Raw genomic sequence first — 25,619 nt, 5'->3', positions numbered from 1 at the left:
TTCGAGCCAGCAGCTTCAGCGGATTTACAATTTCTGTCCTGGAAGACAGCTTTCCTGCTGGCCATTACCTCAGCTAGAAGGGTTTCAGAATTACAGGCACTAATGGCAATACCACCCTTCATAATCTTCCACCGAGACAGGGTCTCCTTACAAACCAATCCTTCCTTTCTGCCAAAAGTGGTATCTAGGGTCTCTAAATCAGGCAATTCACCTGCCTACTTTCTTCCCCAATCCTGAAAACAAAGGGGAAAGACTGTTGCATACCTTGGACATACATAGACAACTTCGCTACTATCTAGACAGAACCAAGATCAGTAGGAAGTCCGATCAGCTATTTGTAGCTTATGCTCCTGGGGTACAGGGAAAAGCAATTTCCAAACAGACAATTTCAAAATGGATTGGACATTGCATTAGATATTGTTATTCCTTCCATGGAAAGAGTGTGCCAGCCAATATCAGACCACACTCTACCAGAGCTACAGCCACCTCCACAGCCTTCTTAAGAGGGGTGCCTACAAAGGATATTCTAGAAGCTGCTACATGGAGCTCCATGCATACATTTTCCAAACGCTACAACCTCCCTTTATTTTCCAGATCCAGAGCAGGCTTTGCTTCGGCAGTCCTGCAGGGATTGCTAGCTACACCATCCTTTTCCTAGAGCATACCACCTCCCCCAGCTAAGCTATGGTATTCAACCCATATGTTATGACTGCAGTTGCATTCTTGAAGGACATAGTACAGTTTTGTACCTACCATAAATGTAGATGTCCGATAGATATGCAACTGCAGTCGGGTTTTCCCTCCCTCCTTCCCCTCTATGCCTTGGGTCCACTCCTCTCCCTGTTATTCTTAGCTGGGGATATCTGTTATGGTGTATCTGTTTATTGCTTACTTATTTGTCTGGAAACCTATTTTTGTTTTACAAATTTGATTTTAGCCTTCCTTGGAGGGCACCTGGCATCTGGGGCAAGAAACACTGAAGAAGATGGCGTCGGCTGATGCTTATATACTCCAGCCGCTCTGACATCGGAGAGAAATGCGACATCAGCCGACATCGGACCCAGACTTTGGAATCCGGCCGACCGAGGGCTGCCTGAGGCAGGACAACCCATATGTTATGACTGCAGTTGCATATCTATCGGACATCTACATTTATGGTAGGTACAAAATTGTACTTTTTATTTTGCAAAAGAGAAGGAGTGAAACTTGTGAACAAGCAAGCCTTGTCCTTGTAGCTAGACAAGCTGTATTGCCTTCTGTTACCAGCACCATGGGAAGAAGGTACCCAGGCCACATTAGAGCACACTGTACTAGAGCAGTGGCTACCGCCACAGCTTTCTTTGGAAGAGTTTCCATCCAGGCCGTCCAAGAAGTAGCACCCTGGTTTTCTGTTCATACTTTCTTTTAAAGCAATTCAACCAAAGGAATAGTATCCAGAGCTAGGGCAGGATATCCTTTAGCTGTTTTGCAAGGACTAATTTCCAAATCTTTTTTCTCACTACTAGACTATAGCCGTGAATAGTACAAAGGAAATAGTACAGTAGATTTAGGAACTTAACATAATTGTAGATTTCAAGTAGTTTCATGGTTGCAGCCCTTGTTTCCTCACACCTACACCTTTTCTTTGAGTCTGTTTGCTGGGGTTGGAGTGGCAACCCTGTTTATTTGCCCTTTCCTCCTTTTTACTTGGGACCAGGCTCCAGATTGAGCAGCTTGGGGTGAGCATGGCCTGTGTTGGGATCGCCACTTGGATCACTGTGCTGCAGGGCTGGGAAGATGTTTCTCTTGTTCTGCCAGGGCAAAAAAGATTCTAAGATGGTGACTACTGATGCACACTTAATACTACCAATGTTTTGGTGCTGACATTTGTTGATTACCTTGCCATTTATATCCTTGTGTTTGTGAGTCCCTTATTTTGCTTGCCAAAGTTTCTATGTGTAAAACAAATAAGGAGAAAGTGGACACCCCTACCTTTTTCCTCTGTTCAAACACAACTTGTCAGAGAGGAACCCTCCCATCTTAATTTTTGCTTTCGACCCTTCGTATATCCTCCTAATTAACCCAGCTATTCTCTCAGGTGAATTGAAATGCTACCATTGCCATACTCAGATGACTAATTTGAGTACTTTCTCTGCATCAAGAACCAACAATAGAGTTTTATTTTACTTCTGTCTGGGTCATTATTGTTCTATTAATACTGTCAGATGTTTATCTCCCTTCCACAAAAAACACATTAATCCATATCTATCACTTCTGGCAACACCTTTGCCAATCTCTTAGCTAGTTTAAACATAAGCATTTTATAATCATAGTTGGAAATTGAAATAAGTCAATATGAAGCTGCGTCTGATTAAATATGAACGTCATCTTTCTCTGACTTGGGCATAATTAAGTCTTACATAGATATTTCTATTTCTGCCCTTTTGCTTTAAAGTAATTTTCATACAGTTTCTGAAATATCCATAATACCACTATAGGATCTCTAGATATTTTTCTTTTCATTGGCTTCCTCAGTTTGGTGACAACCCTTTCTACATGTCCAAGTTGTTGTGCTAAATTGTTTTATGCTATTGAGTTGTTATCAAAAACAGTTAACAGTAACAGTTGTTTTTAAACTCATGCATACTATCCAAATACTTCCTACGTTTCCTTTAGCACTCTGCAGTTGCTCCTGTTCTTGTTCTGTGAGATCTCCTTATTCTGCAACACTTTAACCTTTGTAAACCATTCTAAGTAATTCTTTTTACTTCTTTCCTATATTTATTTCTCTCTTATCTACCCTCTTTTGAACTCCAATTTCATTTTATCCCACCTACTAGCTAACCCTTTTGAAGAAGTGTCTGTCTTCTCTAATAACTCTGAAATAATTTCTACTACCCATTCCTTAAACTCCTCGTTTTAGCAGGCAAGTAGGACAGCACCAGTGTGTTATTTTTACTTCATTACTCTGCAGCTTCATCTTGGTTTTCATCAGTGTATGATCTGAAATAGTTACTGGATGTGTGTCAAAGCTTTCAGTTAAATGTATATTCTCCTGGGAAATGTTGCTGCCATCCACTCTATCCCAATTATTTTACCCGGAGGAATAATGTGTACATTTTTACTGAGTTCAAGCTACTGAATTCACATCTCCATACCAAAAATTCTTATGTATTTCTTCGGAAATGTAACCTCTTTTGTTATCCTTTCCAATTTTAGGTCCCTCTGATACATCAACACTATTGCAAATTAAGTTCTAGTCAGCACGTATTAATAATATTCCTTGCTGAAAACTGATTTTCTCTAAAACTTTCTTTAAGTTCCATAGCAGTTTTGATGGAATGTAAATATATGCCGTCTCAGTCTTCGTCCCCTGCCAGTAGACCCTGTACAAGTCTACCATTGTCTTTGTTCCCCTTCTTCTATCACTATATTAGAGCCTCTATCAATCAGTATTAATATCGCCTTTTCATGTGTCCCTGATAAAAGATTTCAGGATAGACATTAAGGAGACTTATTTGTCAAATTTACATGCTCATTTTTATTCTCACGTGTTTCCTGCAACTTTGCTAAAAATCAATACTCTTTGCTTTCTGTGTATATCTGTAAGGCCATTTACATTTAATGGTAATATGGGCAGAGCAGTCGTTATGATAGAAAGCCGTCACTCCCACCTAGTATACACAACAGTTGTTAGGAATATGTATTTCCAACTGTTGGCTTACATGCACATTAATGTTTAGCAGGCTGATCTCTTATGCAAATGCGTCTCATCTCCATTTGAGCCCTTGTTATATTTTAACTGTTTTTGCTTCAATGAAAACACAGAAAAATATATACCCATACTCCCATCCCCTTTAACTTGGAACAAATGCAGACATTTGTGTACATTTTCAGTGAATTAATTTCACCCCTCCAGATAAGAGCAGTTAGCCCAAACCAGTATCTGCACCCACAGACATTACCTAATCTAAAATTAAGGTTACCCATATTAAGCCCTATTTGTTATTCTTGATTAACTCATTTTCAGGATCTGAAAACATAGGGCTAGTGGTGTCCATCTCGATTAGAACTACACAAATCTTAAAGGGATTTTGGTTGTCCATGTGGCAATGGGTGCCTTCATCACACTTTGACCAAATACTTCAAATTTCAAAAACTGACAACTGAAACAATAGAGTGGTCATTATGGAATATCAGTAACCAACAAAACGGACAGTCCTGTCCCCTTTGCAGTCTAACTGTGATAATCTGGGGGCTAACTTTTTTCAGATGGGCTTTTCACTTCTGGCAATTCACGTTCCAAGTCAGCAAAATACCATGGTGGATATTCTTAGTAGAAAACTGTATGCTTTTGTTTCTAGCTTCCCTACAAACGGGTATTGGTAGAAAATGTTTTCCCCATCTGTATGAGTCAGGCCTTATTTGCATTTTTTCAGCTCCTCTGATCCTAAAACTTCTGCTAAAGGTTAAAGAAAACAAATCTAATATTTTTATTTCCATGCTGTTCAAGGCAGTTTATTCATTACATTTGTCCGTAGTTCAACTAATAACATGGCATCTTCACAACAATCTATTTAATCCTGCAGAAGGGCAGAGTTTTGTATCCAAACAACCGGTTTCTCAGTTCACAGCATGAATGATCTTGGGTTTTTTGCAGGCTGCCACCTTTTTTATCTACAAAGGTACTTCCTGTCAGAGAAGGAGGTAACAGTCCTACAGCCCCAAGAATGACAGCTGTCTGAATAGAGCAGGTTCTGTTTTTGGTGCAAAGTTAAAGGTACAATTGCACCCTTCCCTCACCTAACTACTGCCTATAAGAAATGTATGGAATGGAATGAACTACTCACAAGCTGCACCAGTGCTTGGAGTCACAAAGACAAACTTCTGTCAAAGCAGTTTTGAGTATGTTTTGAACTTTTAATTAAATTTATATAAACCCACTGTGGGAAGTTTTCTAGGCCAAATTAAATGTGATGTGGCCTGCAAGCCAAGAATTTGAGTCCCTTGATGTATAGCAGTCATCTTCCTGACCCAAACATTGTGGATCCTGCAACTTTTGAGAATTCACGGGTACACCAGTAAAGCATATTTGTAAAGGAGTTTGTGCCCTCCCTGAAAGCCATACTAATGTATACTCTCTACAGGTGATTTTGCCCTCCCTGAGGTGAATGCACCTTGAAGATGTAAGAATAATTTGATATACCACAGCCTTGTATTAAAGACCTGTATTTGTGCTTGTAATTCCAGAATTTCAAGGATTGCATGTATGGTCTTGAAACCTTAAACAGTCACCTCAAGTAGTCTAACTACCCCGATACATATTTGCCTGCCTTCCATATGTTGTTCCCATGCAACTGGTAATTCAGTTAATTTACACTTTTCACTGATTTTCTGTCTCCTCTTTCTTTTCCACCCATCATCCTTTTCTTCCAAAGTTACATTCCTTTCCTAAATCTTGCATTTCCTTATTGTTTTATATTTGGATTGCAATAGCTTTTGAATCCTTTGTATTTCTACTGAGTTCAATGAATAATTTTCACTGTTTGTGGATGTTCTGACTGAAATTATTGTTGCAGTCTTCCTGACATATGGGTTGTCACCACTGATGTCTGGCTGGGGTACCAAAACTTTACCTTTCCAAGGTCGTACGTCTAGCTCATGACCTCAGCTTGCAAGTATAGTGGTATATAGATGGCAATACAAGTGTGAACTCCCAACTGCCTTGTTCCCAGCCCGAATGTATGTCATGCATCTGTCGGACTGATTAACATTTGGTCATTGGTACCATTGCTTCACTCAGTAGTTTTCTGTAAGTGCCCTGTTAGGAAACCTTTTTTTTATCTTTATTGCTTATGCTACTTTTTGTTCAAATTTGTTTGATGTCAGCTAGATGAGGTAAGTGTGAGTGCTGTAGGCAGATTCCATACTGGGACTTGCACACTAAGTATCTTTTCTGTGTAGGCAACGGTACATGATCTCTGTTCCATTTGTCAATTGTTCATTCCCAAAACCCTTAGGTCAAGGCTTTCCTCTCTCAACACCTTGTTGGAAACTTAGCATCTTAAATTCCCGGCCAGGTCCAAGGTGAAATCCACATCCCCAGACATCACTCTTTCGCCTAAGAAGAAGCTTAAGATGCCCAGAACAGATATGCAGTCTAACATTTCTGACTATGACGTTCCTGTTGAGGGTGCAGAACCCACTGCACATCAGATTACTTATGAGTTGCCTGCTGCTGAGGCTTGTCATAGACCAGTATGGCTTATGAGGCTTTGCACACTGCAGATGTGTCTTAACCATGACTCATCATTTCTGAGGGCTGTTACGGTGTCCCTCAAATGTAGTTAAGTTAGAGTTCCCAGGTATTTTAATAGAAGTTTGGCAGGGTTCTGAACCTCTGCCTCTCATCCAGGCAGAAGTCATGCCCAAAAGGATAAATAAGAAGATTAGACATGTTGCTCTCTCTCCCTCTGCAGCTGGGGTAAAGGAGTGGATAGTTTTCACCCAGGGCTTTGTTCAACACTGTTAGGACTTTGAAACTCTCCTCCTTTGAGTATCCACAACCACAGGCTGTAAATCAAAAATTGTCTATGGCATCTTCTGAAGAAGAAGATGATTATGATTCAGATGACTGTTTAGACTGTTCTTCTTAAATGCATTTTCCTGGACAGATCTTTTTGGATGAAGGGTATTACCTATCTCTGGATTCTCCTGTTGAGACAGACTATCCTGAACATTATGAAATATTTTGAATGGTGATCCGCTCAGGTCTGTGACATTCAGAAAAGGTACTGCATCCTTTTAGAAACGGTCACTCCTGCCCCTTATGTAGTTCCTCATGTGGTTGAGGATTTCCGTGATACTTTCTAGACTGTCTCTTCAATACCTGACTCAACCACCAGCTCCTTTTATGAGGCAGACTGGAAAGCATCCCAAAAAGCATCAAGCACAGGAGAAAATGGGGAAAAGGCACCTTCTAGTCCACCTCTTCAGCACCTGACTCAATCACCTAGAGGACTAGACAGGTTATGCAAGGTGTCTGATAACCTAAAGTACTTGTATAAGAATCGAGGAAAACAAACAGATGTGCAAATTTGATTCAGACTTGTACAAGAGTCCTGTGGAAAACCCTACTGCAGTGTTTCTTGCTTCAGTTAAACCCTCTAAACTCATTTAATGCTAATGTCGTACCTACAGACAAGAATAGTAGTGCTATGGATAGGTGAGGAAAGAAGGTATACACTTCGTCTAGCTTGTCTTTATGGCAGTTAACTGCCAGACTCAAATGACTATTTGATTTCTATACTTCAGTCCTTGAACAAAGTTATGCTGGATTGTCCAGCTGTAGAATCAAAACAAATGCAGAATCTACTATCCCATGCCACTCAAATAGCCAGACACAGCATTACGTGCAGTCATAATGCTGTGGATGCTTCGTCTAGGGCAGCATCTATTGTCTCTCTTATTTGCAGATATGCATAGCATCATGGCCAGCCTATTCGTGAGAATTTCAAGTTAAAACTCTTAGACTCCCCTTTTGGCAAAGACCTGTTGTTTGGTCCTCATGCTACCAGTCTGTTCACAGAACTCTAATCCAGAGACAAATTCAACTTGGTCAACACAGCAGATAAATAAATTGAATATGTTTTGAATCCGTACAAAATCATAATACAAGCACTTAAGCTTTGGCAAAACACTTAGCTGTGTATTGTGATTTTGTACTAAAAATATATTCTGTTTATTTGTCATCTGCTTTGTTGACTGGACTGAACTTGTCTTTGGATAATTGTGTTTTGGTTACAGCTCATCTTTATCTACTGAGGGATAATTTGTATCCAGTCTGTTCAAAACTGTCCATAGTACTGTGAAAGACTGCAGGAAGATACTGCTGGCTTCAGTTCCTAGATACCATAGAAACTACCCATCTAAATCTACCTCTTTTCTCAAAAGGGACCATATGACAACTCAAAAATCAAGAACAAACACTAGGAAAAGGTACTCTTGACAAACCTCATAGGGAACATCCATCTGGGAGGCCTCCCTTTGAAAATAAAATTCTGTGACTACCATTGCAGCACCCCGTCCCTTTCCCTAAGCCACTAACTCTTCTTTCCAAAAAACTGTCACTCTCTTTGACCTGTTGGGGAAATTTATTACCACAACCAAGTGGGTCCTGTCCATCATCAAGGATGGTTATGCTATGTCCTGGACAAGTACTCTTTTTTAAAACATGCCAAATACTCCCCACAAACAGCTGTCTCTATCTCTCCCATTATTCAAGACCTCCTGAATCAGGGCACCATTGAACAGGTCCGAAAACACTTCTCAGGAAAAAGATTCTACTCTAGAATCCTTCTGGGGCCAAGAAAAGAAAAAACAGTGGAGACCCATCCTAGACCTTTCTCTTCTCTTCTGAGCACTTTCTTGAAAGTTCCAGCTTTCAAAATGCTCTCTCTTCCTGTCTTTTGCCTTTCATTCTCCCTAGGCCTTTCTAGTGTCCCTAGATTAGGGGGATGCCTTTTTACACATATGTATTCATCCTTCTTACAGGAAATTCCTCAGGTTTTTCTCTGACACTTTCAATTTGCTGCTCTGCCTTTGGGTCTTTCCACAGCACCAAGAGTATTCACAAAGTGTCTAGCTCCATTCTGCCGCACCCAGAGAATTAAATTTTCTCGCTACCTATACTATCTGTTGTTCCATGCTCTCTACCCAGAAGTCCTTTTTCAGCATTTAGATTTCACTGCCTATATCCTGTCACGTCTGGGTTTCACAATCAACTACAAAAAAATCCTACATGGTTCCTGTACGAGATCTGGATTTCCTGATTTACAGACTGGACACAAAGAAAATGCATGCCTTCCTGTCTCAGGAGAAAGTCCACAGTCTGTCTAGTTTCTTTATCAGTCCCTCCTGTGCACCACACCGCACAGCAAGGGAGATGCTAAGAACTTTGGGTTTCATAGCAGCCACCATTTCAATGCTTGCCCTAGCCAGACTTCACACGATGAAAATCCACTGTTATGTTTGTGGTTCCAATACTCCCACCCCTCGGACACTCTGCTCCCCCTTCTCCTTTGTCTGAAAAAATTAGCTACTTTGGTGGAAAATGTGACAGTCCCTACTCTGGGCCAGTAATCAAGAAGCCTCAGTCCTCACCACTGACACCAGTGAGGGACAGCCACTAGAAACAAAAATGGATACACAGTATTTCCAGATACAGCCCTCTGCACCAAGCACAATTTCCCTTTAGAGCACACAGAGAGCACACTCAAGACCTGAGGCTGGACTCTTTCTCTCTCTCTCATTCCAGGCCTCAAACAAGACTCCACACTGACCAGTTTGGAACTCTGTGTCCCTGCTCCAAGTAGCTGACACACTGGGATATTTGATTTTCCCTCTCTCTCTCTCACACACACACACACACACACACACACACACACACACACACACACACACACACACACACACACACCCCTGGGAAAGACTGGCACAGATTTACCAGCTGTGCCCCCTCTGCCGAGACTGTAAGGTAATTACGAAACCTCCAGTCAGCTACTGTAAGGCTGTTACAAGGGTACCCAATTATACTGAGGAAAATTAATACTAATACAAGTGGTAGAGGTTGACCAATGCAGAAAGACTTTCAGGAGTTGCCACAGTGTCACTAAAATAAGCATAAGTAGTCTTTAAGATGTTAAAAGTATTCTCTAAAAGACCAGCCACAATGAAAGATATAAAAATATTTAATAATAAAAAATAGAAAACATGAGAATATTGAATATCTGGTTACAATAAACACCAGAGTTTCTGTCACAGGAGATATAAAAAATAATACAGATGCAGAAAAACAATACTTAACTAATCTTGCTATATTTTCCTTACTGACTAAATAAGTTTTGTTCCCTAGTTAAGTTAGTTACTGCAGCAGGGCAAGATGACAAGTATTGAGTTGCTTACTACAGCAAGGTCATATGAGGTGTGTGGTTGTGAGAGATATTTTTGAGAGATCTTTCCTGTCAAGTTCTGAAAAATGAAGTGCTTCTGCGAAAGTTCCATCATAACTCTCACTGTTATATAAAGAGTCATTTCAGTGCTGGTTATAGAATGACATCACATCTCGTCACCTGACTCTGGTACAATACATACCCAGAGCTTTGTTAAGATGTGATGCAGCATCCGAAAGCTGTAAAGCAGTTTCAGAAACTTCCACCCTTCCAGGGTAGCAGTTAGTTAATCTCAAAGACAGTACAGTAAGATTCCTAGTCCTGGTTTTCCCAGACATCTTTGTCTCTGGCTGCAATCAGACCTGTACGATAAAATCTGTATGGCCTAAACTAACCCATTTAATTTTTAACCTCTTTTTCAAAATTAGCTGGACTGAGATTAACCTCTTCCCTTCCAGAATTCTTTGTTAAAACATATACATTTAATCAGTTTTAATAATACTTTCTGACATATTTGTACATCTCTTTTCTGTCCAGCAGGACCCACTTTTGATGCATTTTTAACACAAACAACTTTACAAATACATTTTCAACACAAGCATCTGTACAAATCAGTGTGATAGTCAAATGGCATAAAATTATTTACAAAACTCCAGCTAGCTGTGTTGGAATATGTTACACATGCACTGCCCTACTCTCCCTGGCATAGATGGCAGTACCTCATATCATCAAAGAAGTAGTAATTTGATGTCAGCCCAGGACTTCCCTTCATACAGCCTCTTCCCCTTCAATAAATTCACACAGATACCTCAGTTGAGAAGTTGTGGGTCTTGGACAGGATTACACTGGATACAGGGCGAATGGCAACCACAGTTCCTGAAGGAGTATACCAATTTGAAGGAAAAATGGCTTTTCTGAAAGCACTGCAATCCTTCTCCTACCTATGGTAACCTGGACCACTCCTAGTATACATTGACAACACTATAGTCATGTAGTATGTAGACAGATATTGAGGTAACAGATCATACTAATTTTTTGCAGGTTGGCACAGGAGGTATGGATCTTAGCCAACCAGATGGACATCATTCTCTCAGCCGCATACATTCTCTCACAGGATAATATGCTGGCAGACTCCCTAATCCACTCCTTGTTGACCCCCAGAAATGAAACCTAAACAGACAGGCTTTCCAAGCAATAAATATTCAGGGGGGCACACCTCAGATAAGCCTGTTTGCATCACTGACCAACTGTCAACTCTACCAGCTGTGCACCAGAGAACCTTGTCCCGTTGCCTGGGGCACCAATGCCTTCTCCTTCCAGTGGACGGGGAAGTTCCTCTTTACCTTCCCTCCATTTCTTGTTCTTCCAAAACTTCTTCTTAAAGCACATAAGGAAGCCCCCAAATTCCTTTTACTGGCACCTCTTTGGCCAGTACAACATTGGTTTCTCCTGCTATTTCACCTAACAAAGGGAAATTACAGTAAAATACCTTTGCAACCAGACCCGATTACTGAGCAGAAAGGATTGCGTCAACACTGAAATCTTTCCTCACTCAGCTTGGCTCTGTGAATGATAGGATTTTGATCCCTCTAGTATTGTTCTCCGAGCAGGTTGTTCAAGTATTACAGGTAGCCAGGAAACCCACTACTAGAAACAGTTAAAATGCAAAAGGTTTTCTTATGCTGCACACACAGTCAGGACCCACGCTTATCATATGTCCCTGCTGTCCTGCAATATCTGTGATTTACTTAATTCAGGCTTGGTTTACTCTTCTACAGAAGCTCACCTGTTGGCCATCAATGCCAGCCTCTGTACCCCCCTGCTTATGGTTAGAACAGAAGTCCAGCTTTTCCTCAGGGGCGTTCTTCATCTTAACCCACCAGGGAAATCTCTCTCTCCCCTTTGGGATCTTAGTTTTGTGTTGGAAAAGTTTACATTGTCTCCCTTTGAACCAGCATCTTCTGCCCATTTAAAATCTTGCACTTGAAAAACTATTCTACTGTTGGCTGTCACCTCTGCTAGGAGAGTTTTTCAGTTACAAACGGTCTTGGCCATTCCACCTTTTCTTATTTTCCGCAAATGTACAATGTGACTATCAGGGCTAATCCATCCTTTATGCCTAAGGTAGTGAAAGAGCTGTCCCTCACTCAGGCTCTTCACCTACTCACTTTCTTTCCCCAATCCCTAAGTTAGGGGGGGGGGAGTATTGCATCCTCTGGACATTAAAAGGCAAATGAGATTTTATGTGGACAAGACTAAATCCTGCAAGAATACTGACTAGCTGTTTGTATTTTTATGAGCCCTAAGTTGGGCCAGCTAGTCTCCAAGCAATTACAACTTGGATCTCTAAGGCCATTTCCTTTTGATTTTCACACTATGGTGCTTTCCTCCCCAAAACCTCATTCCACAAGGGCAGCGGCTTCCTCGGGGGCTTTTCATAAGGGAGTAGACGACAGGAATATCTTTGAAGCTACTACTTGGTCTTCTGCACATACCTTCACCAAACACTACAAAATTGATGCCTTCTCCAGATACAGGGCCATATTTGCAAGGTGTTTCCTGTCTGGACTGCTAATCTGCTCAGTAGCCAACTACCCATTCCTCTACCTCTTTCAGCTCTGGAAATCACTCCTGTGTCAGGAATGCTGCAACAGTGATTTCAGTCAGGATGTTGTACAGTTGTGTAACAATTTACTGTAACAGTTGATGTTCTACTGATCGCTGTTGCAATATTCCTTCTCACCCTCCTTCCCCTCTAATGTGGCTTACCTCAACCTCCTTTTCCCTTTCTGTTTTAGCCTCTACTGTTTTACATGGAAATGTGGGAGTTTATTACCTGTTCAAGCTACACCCCTCATTGCTGACTGGTCTCCCTCTCTCCAGTAGTCTTCAGGCCCCTGACTTGGAGATAGTCTGAGGTTCACACTTGTACATGTCTGTACATACCCCTGTGTTTTTGAGCTGAGGTCATGCATCGTACATATGACCTTTGGAAAGTAAAGCTCTGGTACCCTGGCTGGACTTTAGCAGTGGTAATCCATATGTCAGGAATACTGCAGCAGTGATCAGTAGGATGTCTACTTTTATAGTAAGTTCTTACACAACTGTACTTTCCCCATGTTTCTGACATTTACCAGCTGGACAGTTAGGTTTCAAGAGAAACTGGTTATTATCACTGTGACTTACACACATTTATTAATACTGATTCTGTGATAATTAGCATTACCAGATTTTTCTTTGAAACTACTGGCTCATTTATGAACCTTCTCTATATTTGACATGATGAAACAAATGTCACTGATGCAACAAATGCCTTGCACTCTGCACCACTAAGTGTTTACTAGCTGATTTGTAAATAATGTGAGTTTTTTTTTAACTTGAAATATAGTTGGATTATTGAAATATAGGAAGTTCTGCATTGTCACATACTGTCAAAGAGGAACTTTTGTTCCTATGTCCTTCTAGGCTTTTGGCTGTCTAAATTACCAAAGTGTATAAATGAAAAATAAAATAGATAATTGTGAAGCTCTGTTCCTTTTCTAGTTACTTTATCTAAAATGCTAACTGAATGTTCCCCAGAACTGCATCTATAACAACTGAGCTGTTCCTGAAATTGCTTAACATGTTAAACAAGCATACCACTAATATTTCTATTACAGAGACACTACTGTTATAAGTCACTCTCCGAACAGCAGCTATGATACATCCTTAGAAGCTCGGATACAAAAGGAAGAGGAAGAGATACTGATGGCAAACAGACGGTGCACTGATATGGAGAGCAGGTAATATTAATGATGCCGAGTCTCAGTGGTGGAGCTTATGTTTTGAGTTGTTTTAACAGAAAGTTTAAATGCTGGAGTCAGCATTCTGTAGACAGTGTAGGTATAACATGGCAAAATGTAAGCAAATACTTTATTTTCTGCAGTACTGATTGTTGTTTATTAATAGACTCTTTCTGTTGTGTATAATCACTACTGGGATTTGTAAATAGGCAAGCTTCATTTTACTGTTGGGTTGCTAACTATTTCTGTTTAGTAGTAATGTTACTGATCTGTCATGACACTTACTCTGTTGATAGTGTCATTGTGAAGAGTATGCTAAACTATCTACATTTTAGATATCTAGAATTGTTACACACTACTTATGGTAGTGTTATGCAGAGGTTCTTCATGTTTCACTGTTGCAGTCATGACCTGTGGGGTTATCCGTGCTGTGGTAGCCCTCAGACGGCCTGAATACCTGAGTCAATCTTTTTTTTTGCATCCGCTGCAGTCGCCTGTAGTCTGACATCAGGTCATCAGTGCTATAAAGCAAGGCAGCCAACATCATTACATCAGTCTTTCTTGCCGTGGAGCCCAAAGCAGAAGCAGTTCGCACGAGTGCCAGTCATTCGCTACCAGAAGTTGAATTTCAGCTGAAAACGTCTAAAGCTAAGTAGCCCGTTGGGGATCCTTTTTTCTTGTACTAACCGATGTCCGAAATAGTTAATTGTCTCGCCTGTGGAAAGCAGATTCCACACCGAGACTTCAATTCTTACTGCATCACTTGTTTAGGCCCAGACCACACTGTCCCCTGTTGCCGGTTCTGTGTCCTCTTTAATGTGAGAACCATTCACCATAGAGCTGTTTTTGTAGACAGTTATTTTCGTGTTTCGTCTTCGCATTCCAATATGGTGTCCATCAACCAAAAATCTGTGGACATTCCAAAAAAACATAGAGATAAAGATAGAGACAGACTGCACACGGATAAGCTTTCCGATGCTATGGCTAAGCAGATCATCAGTTCTCCAGAATTCAGTGAGGAGCTTTTGCAGCCCCTGATGCCTGATTCGATATCTATGCAGGCCTCTACCGAGACCCTTTCGGAGTCCAGTATGCCGCAGAAATCTTTGTCTTCCAAGCCTTTGGCTGCCTCTACCTTGGTTGGGTCTGGAACTGCAACGCAGGCACCGGTTTCTGAGGAGGCCTTTCCCACTACCGCATCTAGACAAAGACGTCTTCGCATCCGACTACCGTTTCTCTCAGACCGATGGATTCCCTCAGGCCTAGAAGCCAGACCACCCCTAGGAAATCTGCCTCTAGCCACCATCCTGCTACTGCTTCACCACCCCAAGCACAAATGCTTAAAATGGCGGAGGATCTCATCTCCCCTATCTGGGGTAGTCAGGCCACAACTTGTAAAAGGAAAAGGCACCCTTCTGCAGAAATTATAACAGAACAAGATTCTGAGGAATTAGATTATTCAGTTTTTGAAGAGGAACAGCATCCCTTAACTGCTTATGAGGATTCAGATGCAGAGGAATCCATTCCTTCTGCTTCCCCTCCAGAGGACCTTTCCTTTGGGGAAACCCTTCACTCCCTCAGGGAACATTTCCAGTGGAAATTTCAGGACTTCCCACAGTCTAAGAAAAGACTTGGAGAGTTTCTGGACTTGCCCCAGCACAGACCCCTGGCCATCCCCCTATTTTAGAAGTGGTGGATGATGTTTTCCATGAATCCAGCTTAGCCCCTGATACCCTCCCTCCTGCTCCCAGTAAACCTAACAGGTACTACAGAGTACCGGATTCTCACAAATACCTGTACAGGAATCCTGCTGCAGACCCTGAGGTCATTACACAGGGACCTAAAGGAGCTATGACTAATTCTGCCAAGAATCCTCTTCCTTCTGACAGACTCCAGAGCTCTGGACAGATGGGGTAAAAAAGTATACACCTCTGCATTTTTAGCCATCAGAGCACTCAGTTGTCAGTTCTATATGTTAAAATATTAACAACACACTGTGAAACTATTAAACAGAAGATTAGCTTCCCTGGCTGTGCCAGTTCAAAAGAGTTAGTAGATATACTGCACTCTGCTTGTCAGGTGGCCAAACACTCATTACAATGTGTATATGGATGCCCTAGGAGCCTCTAGCAGGGCAGCAGTGACAGGATGTGTTATTAGGAGACATGCATGGCTGAAGCAACAACCTCTCCCTGATCATGTCAAGTCTAAACCTAATTGATGCACCCTTAGATAAGGTGCACTTGTTTGGGAAAAAAGCAGAAGAGGTGCTTAAAAAGATGGAAGACAAAGCAAAATCTATGCAAACACTAAAATATTTCTTTCAGGTTCAACCTCCCAGATTCAGTAAGAACTTTCCTTCTATGCACTGGGCCTTCCCTGCACCTCGCAGACAGGGCCAAGGTAAGCCCCGCAGGGACAGATCATCCAAGCCCCTATCCCAGGGCTAGCAGAGAAGCAAACAATGGACCACTTATGTCTCTAAGGCAGGGAGTTCTAAGCCAATCTTCTATGGCAAACACTTACAATGACTCCCCCACCCCGTCTGCCCTCCCTTCACTCATCAAAAACTAGGAGGAAGGCTCTCCCTCTTCAAAGACAATTGGCTTTCTGTAACAAAGGACCAATGGGTCTTAAAGATCATTTATCAGGTATACAAATTCTCTTTCAGCGAACTCCCAATCCCAGGAAGGTAGCCAGACTTACTTCCAAATCAGTGAGCAGAGGCATTGAAACAGGTCCAAATTCTCATATCACAGGGGGCAGTAGAACCTGTCCCATCAGATCAAACAGGCAAGGGCTTTTATTCCAAACTATTCCTTGTTCCCAGAAAAGAGGGCACTTGGCACCCCATCCTGGATCTATCCATTCTGAACACCTCCCTGGTGGTCCCCAGATTTAAAATGCTAACTTTGCAACAGCTGCTGCCTATGCTAACAAAAAATGCCTGGCTAGTGACCCTAGACTTAAAAGATGCCTACCTCATTGTGCACGAAATTCCTGCACTTCAGAGCAGGCTCACAACACTTTAAGTTCTCCACGCTGCCCTTTGGCTTATCTACTGCTCCCAGAGTATTCACCAAATGCTTGGCCCTGGCCATAGCATTTTGCAGACAGAGAAATGTACAGATTTACCCTTACCTGGATGACTGCCGCATTCAGGCAGAGTGCAAAGAAAAGCTGCTCCAGGACCTTTTCTTTGTCAAATCACTTCTAACTTCCCTAGGGTTTCACCATCAACAAGAAGAAATCAAAGCAAAACCCCACCAGGATGACCATTTTCTTTGGAGCTATGCTAGGCACAGCATCACAGATGGTCTTCCTATCCCCAGAAAAGCAGAGCTTCCTGCCTCACTTCTTTACCCAGCTGGCTTCCAAAAGTCACTTCACTCTGAGGAAATTCCTGCAAGCCCTGGGATACATGGCATCTTGCATCCTTCTCATTCCTCTGGCCAGCTTTACATGGGAAAGCTTCAGTGGTATTTAAAGAACCTTTGGTGGCAGAACTCTCAGTCCCTAGAGACCTCTCTCCCTCTGATCCCATGTATAAGGGCTGAGTTTCTGGTGGGCAGAGACCTGTGCCAGAAACAAGGGTCTTCCTTTCATCCTGTGCCCTTCTGGCCAGACCATCACCACTGACGCCTCAGACATTGCTTGGGGCGCTCACCTAGCAGGCAGCTGCACCCAAGGTTTTTGGGATGCCCAGTGACTACATTTGCACATCAATCAGAGAGAAATAATGGCAGTACAAAAGGCTCTGACATCTTTCAAACCCAATGTCAGGCCAGGGGTTCTCCTTATAAAACAGACAATACCACAATAATGTGGTATATCAACAAATGAGGGGGGGACCCAATCTTACCCCCTGTGCAGGTTAGCTATGAGTCTCTGGCTTACAGCCACCTCCATGGGTCTACACCTAATTGCCCAATACCTACCATGAGTCAACACCACCCTGGCAGACCACCTAAGCAGAAACTTACTGGATCCCCATGAATGGCAGCTCCACAGGGAAATCTTTCTGCATGTCACTCAGGAGTGCAGGACTCCGGAAGTGGATCTCTTTGCCTCACACCTCATCCACCAGCTACAAAAGTTCTGTACCAGGGACCATCACCTCCTAGCATGAAAGGTGGATGCCTTGACCCTTCCCCTGGAACTCTCTCATTGTGTACACGATGTTCTTCGCGTTTCACTGTTGCAGTCATTACATTTGGTTTATCTGCTTGCAGGTAACCCTCAGTTGGCCTGATTTCTTATCTTCTCCACTTTTTATCCTCCTTTTTATTATTACCCCCTAAGTTTACTTTATTCCCTTTCCCTTCTCTAATATCTCGTTAATTGTTTATAGTACTACAACTCTACACTCACCTGGAACTACCTAGAGCTCCTCCACAATCGGTAGCTTTTCTGATTATCTCCAGGAGCTCATCTTTACTTGCTCTAACCTGCTCCGTTCGCCCTGCGGGCTCACTCCACTCCCCTACCCTACCCCCAATTCCCACCCACCCCCAGGGGTCCTAACCTTATACCTATCACACCACACCCCCTCCCTATTTCCACCAATCACAGTTTCACTTCCATCACACTTTCTCACGCTTTCCCGCCTTTTTAAAAACCACACCCTATCTCACCAATCTCTTTTTTTTTTTTACCCTTCCTGACCTCACCAACTTTACCACTGCATAAAAAAAAAATATTTTTATCTACCATGTCTATGAATAAACCCTACACCTTAATCTACTTACAAATGTTATTCATACTCACACTTCTACCTCCATTAACTCTTCTCTACTTATTAACCTCCTATGAGCACCCTGTATACACAAACTTGTTAAATCCAACTAAACAATCTACCTCTTTTTCACTACCCTCTCACACTGACCATTTTAACGTTACATCCATACCCAACTATCTATTACCTAAATACCATAGGACAGTACACATTAGATATAGCTTCCCTAACCCCAGAAGATATCCAGTTCTTCTCAGCAAAATTACTAAGAATCTATATCTAACACTACTCCACTCCCTAAAAGACGGAGACATTCACCCAAATCCTGGCCCAAACACCTTGAATAACAGTACCAATCAACTCAATAACCCAAACCCTCTACCATTCACCCACTCATAAAATCTCCAAACTCACTCTTAATAGCTCACCTTAACACACGGAGCATTAATAATAAAATAACACAACTCCATGCTCTCTTGGAACTCTACTCATTTGATATTATATGTCTAACAGAAACTTGGTTAAAACCAGCAACAAAAGACAATGAAATTTTACCACCTGGTTATAACATCATACGCCTTGACCGTGTAACCAAGAAAGGTGGTGGAGTAGCTGTTCTATTCAAATCTGATCTTCAAATAACCATCTTTAACCACAAACCTTCCCAAGACTCAAATGCTGAAATACTTATTACCAAGTTTCAGCTCAACCCAGCTAAATCTATCTATATTATTAGTATTTATGTTCCCCCAGGTAATAACATCACTACCATTGAAAACATACTTTGTTGGTTATCTCTAAACCTTCCCCAAGAAACCATAATCCTAGGCAATTTTAACATAGACTGGAATTCTTGCAATAACAACTGCCCCACGAGCCATATTAATCTTTATGGGTTCATCCAAACTATTACCTCCCCTACTAGAATAAACAAACTTAGCAAGAAAGAAAGCACCTTAGATTGGATACTTATTAATAGTCAACCTCATACTTATGAAACCGGAAACCTCCCTGACGACATAAGTGACCACTCACTAACCTACATCATCAGACTAAAAACCAATCCACCCATATATAGGGAAATTAGAAACAAGAAAAAACTCAACGTAGATATATTCCTTAGTGAACTTAAAGCATGTAATTTGTCCCAATTAAAATACCTTTCTCTTGATGAAGCTGTTGATTACTTTAATATTAATTTCCTAAACATACTCAACCGTCATGCTCCTACCCGCTCTATCAGGATAAGAACAAAATCTGCTCCATGGCTTACTAGGGAAACCAAACAAAAAATCCATCTCAGAAATAAATACTGGAATAAATCACGCTTAACTAAAAACCATACTGACATCCAAAACTACAAACAACTGAGAAGTGAAACAAAAAAAGCCATAGTGTTTGATAAAAAAACTACTATTTACAATTTCAGCAGACCTACCACAATAAACCCCAAAAATTCTGGTCAAGTATTAATCAGTTATTACATCCAAGTCAATCTATCATGCCTAACCCACAAGGCACTGACAAAGACAATCCTAAACAAACTGCAAACACCTTAAACACCTTCTTTATCAAAGCAATTCAAGTTCTTGCTTGTCAGCTCTCTCCTCAAGACATAACATCCAATTCTGGCTCTAACCCACCTCCACCTTTTCTCTTCCAACCTGTCCCCACAGCATTTATTCTCACCCTTATCCAAAAACTGAAACCATGTACTCCTTCTGCTGACCAACTACCATCAGAATACCTACAGATAGCAGCCAAATCAATTGCTTACCCCATCTCCATCCTCATTAATAGAACCATCACTGAGGGATATATCCCTAAACTCTGGAAAGTCTCTCATATTATTCCCCTTCACAAAGGAGGAGACTCCACTGAACTCTCTAACTATCGTCCCATAGCCCTACTTTCTCCTCTATCTAAGATCATGGAAAGATGTATCCATAGGCAATTGCTAGACCATCTTCTCCAAAATAACCTGCTTTCCAACACCCAACATGGCTTCTGACCTTCCCATAGCACAACTACTGCCCTCCTTTCCTTTATTGACACTATCAATAACAACCGAAACCTTAACATGCTCTCCTCTGCACTTTTCATAGACCTATCCAAAGCTTTTGACATGGTAAATCACACTGTACTCATAAACATTCTCAAATCTCTGTCTCTTGACACACTAGCTATAAAATGGTTCCATTCCTACTTAAATAACAGACATCAAGCTGTACTCTGGAACAACGCTCTCTCTACTCAGCTACCTGTTAATATTGGAGTCCCTCAAGGCTCCATACTGGGCCCTCTCCTGTTCTCTATATTTATCAATGACCTTCACCTAGTAATTCCCCAAGCTACATGCATCCAATACGCAGATGACTCTACACTTATATGCACTGCTTCATCTGTATCTGAACTTCACTCCCAGTCTCAAAACACATTTAACTCTGTAGAACTATGGTTTACAAAACGCTGCCTCTTATTAAACCCAAAAAAAACTAAACTTCTCCTTTTCACACCTACCAGTAAATCTCCACCAATAGACTTCTCTGTATCATCCCATGACGGTACAATCATATCCCAAGATCAAACTACCAAACTGCTAGGTATCACCATAGATAATAACCTAAACTTTGATGCCCATATCAACAACATTCTGAAAACTACCAATAAAAAAATAGGCTCTCTTTACAGGATCAAATCCTTCCTCACTCCTGCAACTAGAATTACCATTGCCCACACACACCTTATCTCCACCCTTCTTTATGCCTCACCCATTTTTACCAATCTGTCAAAAAATAACCTTAAAAAACTAGAAAACTCCTATAATAGCATAGCCAGATATGCCACAGGTAATCCTTACAGAACTCATCACTGTATTAATCTAAAGCACCTTGGATGGCTTGAATTTCAACAGCATCTAAAATATAATCAACTGACCATCGTCCACAAAATACTGTATCAACCTGACAAAACACCCATCCTATCTAATCTTATCCACCCCTATGAGAACCTTAAGTCCCTAAGATCATCACAAAAATCTCTTGTATACATCAACAAATCAAACAATAGAGCTGGAGACTCTCTGTTTTCTATTTCCATTGGAAAAACCTGGAACCTACTTCCCTCTGAACTTACCACACTTCCCTCAACTACTCTGTTTAAAAATAAGCTTAAGCTCTTCCTAAAAACACACTGGATGTGCCCCTGTTCTAAACCGGACTGACCAGCTTATCCATTTTTACCTGAACGATTCAAGATTCTCATCTGTGAATCTACTTCTTCTCTCTAACTTTTTTTGCCTCCTTTTCTCTAAATCTATTTCTTATTTAATACTACTATGCTTCCTCTCCTTCACAGTCCTAGCTAGTACGGGATTCATTAAAGTGACTCATATTACTTCCAGATTTATTACCTAACTGCTTCTCCATTTCATTTTCCTTATCTTCCTTTATTACCTACATCGACTCTATTGCTTTTTTCTCTTCTCTCAACTAGTACTCTTTAGTAACATTTAAATGTAACTTCTTATTAACTATGCTAAGTCTATTGAAATATGTGTAACCTTCGTTATGTACTTGTAAACTTGCAGCCTTCTCTGTTTAAGAAAATGTATATGCATTCTAAATATGTATTTTCTGTAGATGTGAACTTTGTTTAAATTGTGTGGAGCTTTTCTCCCGGGCCTCTACTGAAAATGGACATATATCCAGCTAGACTAGCCCGGTCAACAAATGTAAAATAAAATAAATAAATAAAAATTAACAAAGTCTTGGGTCCTGCGTTGGTTGCTGTCCCTTCTTCCATGACATCAGGGGTATAAAACATGCAGCTGACGCTATTACATCAGTCTTTCTTGCCGTGCGGTGCCCGAAGCAGAAGCAGTTCACAAGTGCCGACTCCTGAAATTTTTCATTTTCGAGTTTCAGAACCAAAGTCTTCAACTAAAGCGAAGTACCCCGTTGGGGAAACTTTTTCTTGCTTCTTACTGATGTCAGTAAAAGTTAATAATTGCATTACTTGTGGAAAGCAAATACCTCATAAAGATTTTCATTCGTACTGAATTCTTTGCCTAGGCCCTGACCACGACGTACCTTGCTGTTGGTTTTGTGCTTTATTTAATTAGCGCATTATCCGTCGTTGGTATATTTTCACCTCTAAATATTTCGGTTCTCGGTTTAATTATCCAGAAATGTCGTCGGTTAGCCATCTGACTACCGGGATTCTGAAAAAATGCAAAGATAAAGGCAGAGACAGGCCACCGAGGTCCAAAACTGCCGACGACACTTCTCCTAAGCCAGTCGCCAGTTTGCCGGTGCTCAGTGAGGTGCCCCTGATACCCACTACTTCTGATTCGCAGGCCTCTACTGAGACCCATTCGGAGTCCGGTATGCCACGAGATGCTTCAACTATGGAACCTGCGGATGTCTCTACCTTGGATGGGTCCGGAGCTGCTGTACAAGCACCATCTTCTGAGGGTGTATTCAGGCCTACAAACTTGCATATTAAACCACCTCCTTCCCTTAGGCCTAAATCTCGAACCATGCCTAAAAAAATTACGCCCAGGCCTCATGCTCAGGCTACTATGCCTAAAAAACAAATAAGAATGGCTGAAGATCTAATAACTCTAATCAGGGATAGCCAACCCCCCCTTTCTAAGAGGCCTAGGACAGAAGTGGTTTATGAATCTTCTGACCAGGATTTTGTTTTTTTCTGATTTTTCTGATGATCTGGATTTGCCCTTATCTACTTATGAGGATTCGGATGCAGAGGACTCCATTCCCTCTGCTTCACCTCCAGAGGATTTTTCTTTTTGGGAAGCCTTACATACTCTTAGGGAGCATTTCCACTGGGAAAGCCAGGATTATTCTGATTCAAAAAAGAGGCTTAGGGATTTCTTACTCCTACCTCAGCATTAAGCCTTTAGCTATTCCTCCTGTACTAGACATTGTTGATGATGCTTTTTCAGAATCTAGTTTGGCCCCTGATTCCTTGCCTCCTGCTCCCAGAAAACCAGACAGATACTACAGGGTCCGTGAGTCACACAAGTTCCTTTTTTAAAATCCTATTGCGGATCCAGAGACTATTTCACAGGGGCCCAAGGGTATTAAGGCTCCTACTGCTAAAAATCCTACCCCTTCTGATAGAGACTTCAGGGCGCTGGATAGATGGGGTAAGAAGGTTTACACTTCTGCAACCTTGGCCATTAGGGCTTTAAACTGCCAGTTTCATATGTTAATGTATCAGCAACATCTGGAGCATTTCTCCCCGGGCCTCCGCTGAAAACAGGCTCTGTGGAACCTAGTCGGACTTTCCCGGTCAACAAATGTTAAATAAATAAATAAATAACAGTATCAGCATCAGTGTCAGTATCAGCAGTCACTTTCAAAAGTCAAAAACACAGCATCAGTGGGGCCAGATGGTGTCCCAGGCTGCGTCTTGCACGAACTACAGAACAAACTAACCTCCCACCAAAACACGCTGTTCAACCTCAGCCTCTCCACAGGCTACGTGCCCATAGAATGGCGCACAGCAACAGTTATTCTGCTCCACAAAGAAGGGGCCACAGCTGACCCTGGTAACTATCGCCCCATAAGCCTTACTAGCCTAGTCTGCAAGGTTATGGAGCACATCATTATGGAACTCATTAACAAAGACATTGGGAACCTCCAAACACTTGACCCGACCCAGTTTGGCTTTGTTAAGGGCAGATCATGCGTACTAAACCTGGTTGACTTCTTTGAGGCAGTCACCAATGCCATAGACGAGGGAAAGGTGGTTCACACAGCCTACCTTGATCTCGCCAAGGCGTTCAACACCATTCCTCACTCTGGTATTATAGAAACACTCACCAGCCTGAACATAAAACCCTACGTCACAAGATGGGTTGCCAACTGGCTTACAGACAAAACTCACACAGTAAGAATAGTGGGCTCCAGGTCCGACTCTAAACCAGTCACAAGTGGAGTCCCACAAGGCTCGGTCCTGGGACCCCTGCTGTTTGGCATATACTTCTCAGCAGTACAGGCAAACACAGGAGGACTGTGGCTAACCAAGTTCGCCGATGACTGCAAACTGGGAGCCATAACTGACTCTCCGGCTGACACGGACATCCTTCAAAAAGGCCTTACTGAGAAACACCTGGTGTCAAAGTCATGGCCTCACGCTAAATGCCAAAAAATGCATAGTCATCCCATTTGGGAAAAACAAAACACCCACAAATTACCACATAGGCGGCAGCCCCCTCAATACAGAAGAGGTAATAAGAGATCTGTGGACCCAGGTAGATAGTAATCTCTCCTTTGGCAATCATATTGCCAAAGTAGTTAGGAAATCTTTCTATGTGGCCCATCAAATTACTAAAGGGTTCGCATCTAGAAATACAAAGGTTATAGTGCCCCTCTACTTCTCATTCATCAGACCCATCATAGAGTACAATGCCCCATTTGGGATGTACCTCACAAGACACTTCCAACAACTGGAAAGACCACAAAAGCACCTCACCAAGAGGATTACTGGCCTCATACATATGTCCTATGCTGCCCAACTGAAAAAACTCCGGCTGTACTCAGTGGCATATCACTTACTCAGAGGTGATCTCTGCCTGACTTACAAAGCCATGCTGGAGGGATAGGTTCCTGTCACAGAGACTCCCCATGCTTTGGAACAAAATTTCTAACTACATTAGGCAGAGACCCTCATTAACACTCTTCAAGAGAAACCTTGACGAGTGGATGGGTAACAGAAAATACACCCCTGGGATCACTTCATTGGCTCTGCTTGACAGAGGCTCAGTTAATTAATCAATGGGGTGGCAAAAGCCGACACACACTGGCTAGGCTTATAAATGTCTTCAGGCAGATAGCCTAGTACATACCTATGAACATGTTATTTGATTGCTTAAACAGAAAATGTTGTTGATTCCTGACTGTGTGGAAAATAAAGAATTACAGGATTTAATGCATTCTGCTGAACAAGTTGAAAACATACTTTGCAATGTGGTTTTGATTCATTAGAGGCCTCTTACAGGGCCGCTGTTACTGGGTCTGTGCTCAGAAGGCATGCTTGGTTTAAGGAGCAATCTTTGCCTGATCATGTTAAAGCTAAATTGTTGGATGCTCCCTTAAATCAGGACCTCCTGTTTGGCAACAAGGCTGAGGAAGTTCTTAAAAAGAT

General features: G+C 41.7%; 1 protein-coding gene across 2 annotated transcripts in view; it reads left to right on the top strand.

The window, feature by feature from the left end:
• AMOT (angiomotin) overlaps window positions 1-25,619 on the top strand; it is a 1,515,905-nt gene that overhangs the window by 1,259,007 nt on the left and 231,279 nt on the right. For both annotated transcript variants that reach the window (XM_044053958.1, XM_044053957.1), the window contains one exon: window positions 13,589-13,711. In XM_044053958.1, coding sequence (XP_043909893.1) covers window positions 13,589-13,711 — 123 coding nt within the window. The remainder of the gene's footprint in view (window positions 1-13,588; window positions 13,712-25,619) is intronic.

The sequence above is a fragment of the Protopterus annectens genome, chromosome 13.part0, assembly GCF_019279795.1.
Source record: "Protopterus annectens isolate FY-2018-M chromosome 13.part0, PAN1.0, whole genome shotgun sequence".
In the NCBI taxonomy this organism is placed as follows: domain Eukaryota; kingdom Metazoa; phylum Chordata; order Ceratodontiformes; family Protopteridae; genus Protopterus; species Protopterus annectens.
This window is presented reverse-complemented; position numbering and strand designations above follow the sequence as displayed.